We start from the raw sequence: 11,110 nt of genomic DNA, 5'->3' as shown, positions 1-11,110 counted from the left end.
TCTAATTAAATAAGCAAAAGCTCACCTAGGATTTAGAAGCCCCTACTTACAGCGAAGGCTTAGGGATCACTGTCCAACTGAAATCTAACCCGCACCGGTATGAAGTTACCCTCAATTGCGGTTTTCACTGCTAGAGAGGGTAACTGACAGAGAGAGGGCTGTTAGTCACGAGGAGGACTGATGCCTGGATTTGCCATGTCCTCGAACACCTCGATTTATCACTTCATAGTCACAAATGAGAGCAAGGACATTTTTGGGGGGCTCGTAACTATTTAAAAAAAAAAAAAAAAGCCTAGGGCAGCGGGTGAAGAATCGCGTTCAAGTTCCTGCCGAAAGAGGGCGTAAGTTTAAGGCTAATAGAACTGGAGCACACACTGACGCCCAGTGAAATGAAAGAACCTTTAGAAACATTTTAAATTAACTTTAATTTGCAGGACTTTGGTGTCAGAACTACCTTGTGCAATACAGCCTGTTCTCGCCGTAAATGTCTTTGCTGCGTGACCACGAAAAGAGGGTGCAGGGCCTTCTGGACCTGCGCAGCTGCTCGGTCCAGAGACGTGCCTCTGGTCTGAGACTTCTCCACAATCCTTTCCACTCCGTCTGCATCGCTGTGGTAGCTGTGACCAGTGGAAAGACGGGGTCTCCCGGGCAGGACCTTTCTGGGCATCCCAGAATATCGGGCATCCTGGAACAGAAGCGCTGGGGTTGGCAGACTGCTTTTTAGGTACTTAGGGGTTCTCTGGGGGAGATTTGGGGGCCGGGGGAGTTCCTTTTAGTTGCCTTGTTTAGCAAATAGTACCTTAGGGTGATACTTTTCAAGCTCCGCGACAGTTCCCGGAGCGGAATCATTTATCCCACATCGGAAGCAACAAGTTTCGTTTTTCTGGTCTCAGTGACCCTGCGGAGGGGCTGCGCACTGGGACACGGTGACGCTGCGCCCACTGTGATTCTAGCGTGTCCCAGCAGCCCAGAGGGAGGAGGGCACCCACGCCGGGGGGGGGGGCGGGGGAAGGAGCGGTGTGGACACGGCGCAGGCCAGATGGGCATACCAGCTCTGCAAATGAATTTTCCTGCAGCGGGACCTTGTTCCTTGTTCCCTGACCTTGCTCCAGGGTCTAGAAAAGTCAGGTGCGGGACAGGACTGGGCGCATCCAGACAGAATGTGGTCAGATCAAGAAAAGAGGTGAGAGTCTATGGAGTTTTGCAAGGAAGCCACCAATTTGGAGAAACATCTCCCCTTCGTTTTTGCAGCGTGTGTGTATGTGTATGAGTGTGTGTTTTGTGTATGTGCGCGCGCTCATTTATTTCCTTTCAAACATATATACATTTTTTTTTTTTTTAAATCCTGGGGTTGGAGAGAGCGGAGCCAGGGAGAGGCGGGGACCTTAGAGTAACGCTGCGCCGCGAGGTCTCCCGCGGGTGTAGACGTGGGCGGCTGCGGCTTTGGGCCAAAGCTGAGAACCAGCAACGAGTGGGGCTTAGGGACCCGGCAACCGCGAGTAGGCCAGGGGTGCGGGGAGGAGCCCTGATGTAAGAATGCTAATGAGAGGCTCCCCCAGCCCAGCCCCCACCCCTCCCCACCCCCACCCACCCCACCCGTTGCAGAGACAAGCCCGGCCTCGGCGCGCCATGTGTGGTAAAGCGCTGCGCCGCTGCCACGCTATTTAAACACCGGCTATGGATCCAGAAAGCCGCGCGAATCAATGGGATCAAACGCGAAGGAGGTGCACCGTCAATTACAAGCACTTGGACAAGTTTAACTTTTTTTTTTTTTTTTAAACAAATCAGGCCTTCAAACGCAACCTTAGCAACGCCCAAATAAGAAGCCTCCTCTAAGCCAAATAGCCTATGTGCAAAGGGAGGGAGAATATATATATATATATATATTGATAATAAGTCTATATGTATATTACAGACGCACAGGTTTACATTCTGTGAACTTTTTTTCTTTTTTCTTTCTTTCTTTGCCTTTTTCTTTTTTAAACCTAGGGACATTGCAGAGGAATCTTCCTCTCTATCTTTTGGCGCGTTACTGAAGGGGGTATTCTGTTTTCTTGGAGCGCCCAAGAGGGCGCAGGGACAGAGGAAAGAAAAGAGCGGGGAGGAAAGGGGCAGGGTGGGTTGGGGGCAGAGGGCGAGCCAGCGGCCAGGGCGAGCGCTTGCTGGCAACACGATGCGGTCCCTGCTGCTGTTCACTTTCTCGGCGTGCGTGCTGCTGGCCCGGGCGCTGCTGGCTGGCGGCAGGAGCAGTGGCGCCGGGGACACCGGGCCAGGCAGCAGGCGCCGGGCGAGAGAGGCACTGGCGGCTCAAAAGATCGAGGTGCTTGTTCTATTGCCCCGGGACGATTCGTACTTGTTCTCGCTGGCCCGGGTGAGGCCGGCCATCGAGTACGCGCTGCGTAGCGTGGAGGGCAATGGCACCGGGAGGAAGCTGCTGCCGCCGGGCACTCGCTTCCAGGTAGCCTACGAAGACTCGGACTGCGGCAACCGCGCGCTCTTCAGTCTGGTGGACCGCGTGGCGGCTGCGCGTGGCGCCAAGCCGGATCTCATCTTGGGGCCCGTGTGCGAGTACGCGGCGGCGCCGGTGGCCCGGCTGGCGTCTCACTGGGACCTGCCGATGCTGTCCGCAGGAGCGCTGGCCGCCGGTTTCCAGCAGAAGGACACGGAATACTCGCACCTCACGCGCGTGGCGCCTGCCTACGCCAAGATGGGAGAGATGATGCTCGCTCTGTTCCGCCACCACCACTGGAGCCGCGCAGCCCTGGTCTACAGCGACGACAAACTCGAGAGGAACTGCTATTTCACCCTCGAGGGGGTCCACGAGGTTTTTCAGGAGGAGGGTTTGCATACGTCTGCCTACAGTTTCGACGAGACCAAAGACTTGGACCTGGACGACATAGTGCGCTACATCCAAGGCAGCGAGCGAGGTGAGCAGGAGTGGGACCAGGGGTCCTTGGCTCCGACCCAAGGGTTCTCAGTGGCTCTCCCCCAAACCCCACCCTTCCCCGTAACCCGAGGACCCGTGGAGGTCCCGCGGGGGCTTGTCAAAGTATGAGCTGCCTGACCCAGGGGCGGGTGGAGGATAGCCCATCGTGGTGGAAGGGGTGTGCCTACACAGTCCCGGGGAGGTGGATCTGGCCAGTCGAGGGGACATCTGAGCCGATTGCTAGCACCGTCCCAGGTATGACAGGTGTGGCTAAACACCGAAGGTTTCCCCTCTTCGACAGCTCTGGGGTCCCGTGCGTTCCAGGAATTCCCTACTCTGTCCATTGCAGTCGCGCGCCCCCTGGTCTGGGGACTTCCCAGCAGTCGCGCGCAGCTTCTTGACTAGCTGGGGGTCTCCTGGCTCCCCTGGCTGCTCTTTCCACCAACCCCAGGTCTCTTTTAAAAGCCTTCCTTTTAAATTCCTTCTATGCCCTTCTAGTGTCTTATAAACAAGCTTCGGTACAAGCACCAGAAGTGCGTCGCTGTGTCTGAATTCAGGCGACTCTCACTTTCCCCCCCGGGCGCGTTGGGCTTCGCAGCCTCTGAAAGCGCGCGCAGAGCTGGGCTTGGGCGGAGCGCGCGCCGGAGGATCGTGTGCCGAGCTTCCTTCCCACGGGTCCCCTGCCCGGTCCTTTCTCCGCAAGTCGCTGAGGGTTTGGAACAGTAGCCAAACTAGACAGAGAACTCAGTATGGGGATTGGGATCATGGCTACGGGGAGCGTGGGAATTCTCCGCTGCTGCCCAGGTTTCTGTCGTGTAGATAGAGGAAGGGGCCGAATCCCAGCATAGGGCATGAGTCCGGACGTCCCGGTTGGGGCTTGGAGAAATCCCGCCTTTGTTTCCCCTTGGTGCGCAGGCGCCCAGAATGTCCGCGGAATTACCCTCCCCCCTATTCCCCCAACACCGCAAAGCTTCCGATGTCCGGGGGTGCTATCCTGGTGAGACCTAGGAGGAGCCGAGCCAAGCCAGGCGTCTGGCTTGCCCAGCGTTGATCGCACGAATGCTGGGGACCTGGGCCTGGCTGCGGGACAGCGGAACACTAAGCTTGCGGGCTCAGAACAGGTGAGGTGGGCAGAGAAAGCTTCAAGAGTGGGGCCACAACTGCCCCTCCCCTCTCTCTACTCTAACTTCAAGGTGTTGTAGACAGTGCGGACAGGACAAGTTTCGACCTAAGCACTCCAGGCTGTCTGCGCAGTCACTGTTAGGTGCGCAGGCAGGGCGTTGGTTATGTAAAAGGAAAGTTCTGTCCTATGGTGGCAGATTTGCCCCTGTTGGGCGAGAAACCCACATCTGCTTTTTTCCCCACTCCCAGTCCTCGGGCTACTGCACCCTCTCGCGGTCCTGGGTACTGTTACTTCTTCAGTTAGTAAGGCTTCCAGAGCCTTAACTAAAAGCCGGAGACTTCCCAGAGCAGGCTGGGAATGGGGGCGTGTCCTCACGCCTGGCTAGATCCGAGCTTTGCAAATCCTGTCATTGCTTTGCTGAACTCAGAAAAGCGGTGACCTTGGTACAGTGGCCTAGGATGAGAGGCCTGGCTGATCTGTCTGTTTCGCTGTTGGGCCCTTAAGCCGCACAGTGCTCTTAGAACCGTGATTGGGGGGGGGGGGCACAATGTGAGAGTGGGCTCAGGGGTTGGGGTGGGGGTGGGGGTGGGGGCTGGTGTGTTTCAGTTTAAAAGGACTCCAACCTGTGTTCTTTATTTTTAAATGGTCAAGCTTATTTTAGATCTCCTAGCGCTTATTTCTCATTCAGTTTAGCAATGCAAGCTTGCTAGTCTGCTGTGTGTATTTTATAGGTGAAATTATTACGATCTTATGATTCTTTCTCTAAAATATGTGTCAGCAGCAATATAATTTTCTGAAATATAAATGAAAATTTCCAGGCTGCCCTCCTTTCAATTTCTTACTCTTTGTAGAGCAAGTTGTGAGCTCTCAGGTTGCTTCCTGTAGACCTGAATTTCCACCTCACCGTGGCTGCTCAAGGTGTTGTTAAGTAGTGTATGGTTTCAGTGGAGTTTGTGGTTCAGTCACTTGCTAGCTGTCAGGATCCGGGGCTGTTAAACTGTACCCCATCTTGTTCAGGTAAAGTGGGTTTCCTGTACAGCCACATCTTGGGGGATGCTGGAAGGGTTGACCAGAATTCTCTGAAACAGCGCCAGACCCATGCAGTAAATGTGTGCGGGTGTTGTGCTATATTCGACAATAATCACCCTTCACCTAGTCGGGGAAGCCATGTCCCGGGAAGAACTTTAGGCAGAGAAGACCACACCTCTGGATTCAGCCGCTCTGCCTTGCAAGGCACTGAACTTGGAACAAGGAGCTAGATGAGAATCAGGCCTCTTCCAACTGCTGTTCTGATGTGGGGATTTTACATCTGATTCCTCCAATAAGAATGTATCTGAAAGCATTTCTGCCACAGAGCATCTGCTATCTTTATGAGCCAGGGCGTGCTTTAGAGAGTCCCCCCCACACACAAATGTTTTGGAAAGAACATTTCAACTGTAAAATCAAATTATGGATATCTGAATATCTTCCCTGGTAAAGTGTGACCTGTGACCTTCTCAATAATGTGATTAACTTTTCTTTTGGCTACATAATGCCCTTTAGAAAGAAAAACTAAACAAACACTTCCCCAAGTCCTCCCCCAAATTATTCTTATCTCCTAGGGGGCTTGTCAGCTAAGTCAATTGAAAAACTTAAAAAGTCTAATATAATCAAAAGACACACCTGAGTATGTGTGATTTAATAAAATAACATTGATCTCACAGCATGCACTTGTATTAGCAGCTAAGATGATAACACAGAGTCAAATTTCAACTCCCCGGCATGAGGGCAATAGAGAGTTTCCTAAGAGCCAGCCAGCATCAGGCAGCCTTGAGAACCAGGGAGCAGTAGATGAGATTTCACAAGGGGTGGCTTGGCTGTGCATCCTGGTCATTACAGATGCTGACCAATTTTTATATATGTGGGGTGGGTGGAGAATACGGTAAAGTGAATTTTGAATATTCAAGTCTTTTAAAAAAGTTTCTGTGTAGATGGCCTAATTGGCCATCATTGGGAAGAGAGGCCCCTTGGTCTTACAAACTTTATATGACCCAGCACAGGGGAAGGCCAGGGCCAAGAAGTGGGAGTGGGTGGGTAGGGGAGCAGGGGNGGGGGGGGAGGGTATAGGGAACTTTTGGGATAGCATTTGAAATGTAAATAAAGAAAATATCTAATAAAAAAAAGAAAAAATGGTTCTATCCAGCAAAAAAAAAGTATCTGTGTTTAATTCCACATAAACCCTTTGAGTTGTAAGGGAAATATTATTTTTTTCCCCAGAAATTCCATAGAAAACTAGAGAAGATGACTCCTTAGGCAGGTAGCTAAGCTATGCTAACCTTCTACATTCAGGATTGGTCTATCTCATGTACTAAAGGGGCTCTACAAATACTTTAGGAAGTAGACATCAGTGGCATACATACATGCATATATAGTGCATATATGCATACATGCATACATATGATCTTAGATGGGCATGGTGGCCCATGCTTGGAATCCCAGCATCGGGGAAGCTGAGATGAAAGGCTTGTGAGTTCAAGGCCAACCTGGGCTATAGAATGTGCCCTGTCCTAAAGTATAAACAAACAAGCAACAGACAAATACTTTGTATTTAGTACTGGACTTATTTATATAGTTGGCTACTGATTTTGACACATCACAGGAAATGATACATTTGCTATAAAAAGACAGAAATACTGTTTTTTTTAGTCAGAGAAAGGTCATGTTGTTGTGTTTATGTGTTTTCTAAGATGCAAAAGTAGAAGTAACTACACAAATTGCTTTGAATAAAAACTAGTTGTATTCTTTTAATTATTGCTATGTTATGTATTTGGGCCTGGAGAGTGACCAAAGAGATAGAAATACTTAATGAACACAAGAACAACTTACTTTTAATACTCTGGTCTAAATGACCAAATAATTAGTCAGCAGAATTTTAAAGCAAAGAGCCCTCATGAACCTCCCTAGCATGCAGTACTGGGAAAGAGAAGTGCTACAGGCCACAGTGTAGAAATTACAAGGGTCTTTGGAGTGGATAGAGCTTTTGAATAGCAGAAATAAGGGCGTGGTCTGTATTTTGTAGATGATATTTTTGCTTTGCAGTGTAGGAACAGAGAAATCTGCTTTTGAAAGAAATTACGTTTTTATTTTTATACAAGTTAGGTATACATCTATGTAGGGTTAACTCATCCCCACCCCCACCAAATCCCACCAAACCCTAGAAAAATGCTTCTTGTCCCCCACTTCTTGCGTTGGACTTACCAGAGCGTGGCTTCTGACTCTTGCTCCACAGCAATTTTCCTTTAGGACTCTAAATTGAAAAGCTACTTTTGACTTTTTATTTTTTTCCAGTTTGAGGTTTTATCTCTTGGAATGCTTGTGGAGAATGGTTGAGTTCTCATCTACTATCTGCTATCTACACACGCAAGTGTGTTCTGTTCATTCTCCCAGTACGATCATGTCAACATTTTTGCTGAGCTCAGTGTTGATATTCATGCTACCTTCTAAATGCTGTTCACAGTGAATCTAATTGAGGATATATATTCATTCATATATATGTGTGTATATATATATATATATATATATGTATATATATATATATACACACATATATACATATATATCCATTCATACACACACACACACACACACACACACACACACACACACACACACACGTCCTTTTTGTTTGTTTAGTCTGCTGTGGAGTGACTGCTAAAATCACATGTATTCCAGGCTCCAGAGCTGTTTGAGCTTAGTCATTTTCTTGGCCTTCTATTCTATCACCATCCTGAGCTCTTTGTTCAGTGTTTCCCAAGACGTCCATCAGCGGACGTTTTGAACCCATTGCCTGTGCGCTCTCCTTTCTTTGTTGGTGGACCACGTCCTCCAGGAGCGAGCGATACGTTTTTGAAACGTTTCATGACTGAAAACTTCATCTTACCCTTATACGTAATTGTACAGTCCTGCCCAGCACTCCATGCTATGAGTTTTTCCTCCTCACAGTTTGATGGCATCAATCCATCGGCTTCTAGATTCTCAAGTTGCTGTTAGTTTGAATTGATTTATTCTAGACTTAGAGCTTATTATCACCAACCCACACTGACAAAAACTTTTTGGAATCTTCTTTTTGCTCTCAGTAGTCCAACACTTCATCACAGTGCACATTGCTGTCAGTGTATCACCTTGTGCCTTGATGTGACCCTTTTCTCAGAAATTCACGTCATTTATTTACGTTTTTATTTATATATTTATCTATTGTTTATTTCCATCCCAAATGCTGCCCCTGTACCCCGGTTCCCCTTGCAGAATTGTTTCCCCTTCACTTCTGAGAGGATGGCCCCCAACACTAGGGCGTCATGTCTCTTCAGGGTTAGGTACATCCTCTCCCAGTGAGGCCAGACAAGGCAGCCCTCTGCTACATATGTGTCTGGGACCTCAGACCAGCCCATGTATGCTCTTTGGTTGGTGTCTCACTCTCTGAGAGCTCCCAGAGATTCAGGTTAGTTGATACTGTAGTTCTTCCTGTGGGACTGCCATCCCCTTCAGTTCCTTCAATCCTTCCCCTAACTCTTCCATAGGGTCCTGGACTTCAGTCCAATGGTTGGCTGTGAGTACCTGCATCTGCCTCAGTCAGCTGCTGGTGGAGCCTCTCAGAGGACAGCCATGCTAGGCCCCTGTCTGCAAGCACAACATAGCATCAGTAATAGAGTCACTCATGGGATAGATCCCAAGTTGGGCCAGTCACTGGTCAGCCATTCCTTCAGTCTCTGCTCCATTTTTGCCCCTGCATTTCTTTTTAGATAGGAGCAATTGTGGGTCGAACATTTTGTAGGTGAGTTGGTGTCATCTCTCCCCTGGGGGTCCTGTATGACCACTAGAGGTGGTCTCTTCAGGTTCCAAATCCCTACTGTTGTACATTTCAGCTAAGGTCACCCACACTGAGTCCTGAGAGCCTCCCCCTTCCTGGGTCTCTGGGACTTTCTAGAGATTCCCTCTTCACCCCCTGACCCCCAGCAGCTGCAGATTTCCACTCATCTTCCTGGCCCTTTGGTCTTCTCTCCTGTCTCTCCCCATACCTGATCCTGTCCCCCTTTTCCCTTCCCCCTCCCCACTTCCACCCAGGTTCCTTCCTCCATCTGCAACCCGTGACTGTTTTGTTCTCCCTTCTAAGTGGTATTCAAGCATCCTCACTTGGGCCTTTCTTCTTGTTTAATTTCTTTGGGTCTGTGGGGTTATCAGAAACTCATGTCTTTTAACTCTAAGAAAGTTTCTTAAATTATTTCTTTGACGATTTTATTTCCTTAATATTTAGTGTATATTTTAAATGTGATGTCAGACCATCTGGCTGATTCTTTATGTTTCTTGTCTCCTACTTTTTGACCTCTTTAAGAAAAATGCCCTTTGTCTGCTCTCCAAAATTACTATTGCATTAATTTTCTTTCTAGATTTATTTTTATTATTTTATGTGTATGATTTTTTTTACCTGAATGTATGTCTGTGTATCACATGTATGCCTGGTTCTCTGGTGCCAGAGGAGGTGATGAGCCTCCATGTGGGTGCTGGGAATTGAACCTGGGTCCTTTGCAATAACAAGAAGGGCTCTTAAGCACTGAGCCAATCCCCCAGCTCCTATGTTACATTTTTAATTTGTGTGATCACACTTTCAGCATGCAGCAAGAGGCTCACCCTGCTCTGAAGAAAGAACCTATCATGCCTCTCCTGCTCTTCTAGATAATTTGTTACTTTCCTCTTGCTGGGACAAATGGGAGCTCCTTGAGAGAAGAGGGATGCTAACCAACTGGAAGCTTTCTTAATGGAAGTCCAAGGGCAGGGAAAGGAGATTTACCATAATATGTGTGTCTAGACACCACTTGGAATGTGATTAGCTCTCTTAATTAACATTTAGAGTCATTCCTGTGTGCCCAACCCCTTTGATTAGAAGAACATGCTGCAATAATGAGAAGGCATTTATGGGTGACAGTGTGGTACCCAGATGGGAAAAGATGACACCTAATGTCACAAGTTAAAGTGGGACAAGTTAAAAAGGTTACTAAGAAGCACGTAGCATCCGTATTATCCTTTATTTCTGAAGTGTAATGTTTTGATCTCAGATAAATAGTTATGTGTTAAGACCAGGCATGGTGGCACATGCAAGGCAAAGGCAGGTGGATTTCTGTGATTTGCAGACATTTGTAGCCTGTTCTACAGAGTAAGTTCTAGGACAAAACAGGGTTACACAGAGAGGAGCTGTCTAAAAACAGTTGATATTTATATATGGAAACACAGATTGATCCAACAAAAGCAGTCTGCATTGACTCCCACTTGTGCAGGAGGATTGGCAGACCCCGTTTCTCTGTTAGTCTCATCTACTGCTGGGAGGTCTGGGGAGCTAGTGAGCTTTCCTCATGTGACACACTTCTGCACATTTCCGCGCACTTCCTAAGTTCTACCTGCTCCTCTTATGTCACTTGTGCTTGTTAATGATGTAATTCGGTTACTGTATAAGATGATGCAATATGAATAGGAACAGAAAATTCACTCAGCAAAAAATATTTCAAGCCTTTCGATAAATTACATAAAGGAAAGTTTGCTAAAAGTACCCACAGTTTAACTAGGCATGAGTGAGACAACCCTGAAAAGTTGAGGTACACTGTAAAAAAACCAGGGCTCTTTATTCTGATGGCTCTGTTGGTGGTAATAAGTGATATGGTGTGGTATTTCTTCTACTTGAACTAAAACTAGATGATGATATGTTATGGATTTGGATTACTTGAGAGAGACAATGTCTGGAACCTGACCTTGGGAATGAGGTTTTATTTATATCTTTGTTTTTGTTTTGACCAAACCATATACTTGACACAAATGGACAAGATTGGGAAGAATGAAAGTCTAAACAGGTAGACAAATGGCACTGTCTAATACCCTTTCTCAGTCACAAATGGGTAGCAACCCTTCAAGGAAATTTTGTCAGAAGCCATGGTAGAAATAGGGGGAGAAGTAAAGAGGCAAAGCAGGAATGTATAAAGAAGAAGAAGGAGGAGGAGGAGGAGGGGGAGAGGGAGGAGGAGGAGGGGGGAGGAGGA

General features: G+C 48.0%; 1 protein-coding gene and 1 long non-coding RNA gene across 7 annotated transcripts in view; one reads left to right on the top strand and one right to left on the bottom strand.

The window, feature by feature from the left end:
* Positions 1-406: 406 nt before the first annotated feature.
* LOC110328935 lies at positions 407-1,284 on the bottom strand. The gene is made up of 2 exons (XR_002380895.1): positions 800-1,284; positions 407-685 (listed from the first exon to the last, which is right to left on the bottom strand). It is a non-coding gene; the product is annotated as an uncharacterized LOC110328935 (long non-coding RNA).
* The window catches only part of Npr3 (natriuretic peptide receptor 3), a 66,753-nt gene continuing 56,116 nt past the window's right edge, over positions 474-11,110 (top strand). Inside the window, exons 1-2 of one of the 6 annotated variants that reach the window (XM_029544036.1) lie at positions 476-724; positions 2,631-2,927. In XM_029544036.1, coding sequence (XP_029399896.1) covers positions 2,708-2,927 — 220 coding nt within the window. In that variant the 5' untranslated portion in view covers positions 476-724; positions 2,631-2,707. Of the gene's footprint in view, positions 725-1,040; positions 1,184-2,129; positions 2,928-3,903; positions 4,048-11,110 lie in introns of those variants that run through there. The other 5 variants (XM_029544037.1, XM_029544039.1, XM_021208414.1 and 2 more) reach the window with 5 other exon arrangements.

This window comes from Mus pahari, chromosome 11, assembly GCF_900095145.1.
Source record: "Mus pahari chromosome 11, PAHARI_EIJ_v1.1, whole genome shotgun sequence".
Lineage (NCBI taxonomy): Eukaryota > Metazoa > Chordata > Mammalia > Rodentia > Muridae > Mus > Mus pahari.
Note: the sequence above shows the minus strand (reverse complement) of the source record. Positions and strands in the feature narration are given on the sequence as shown.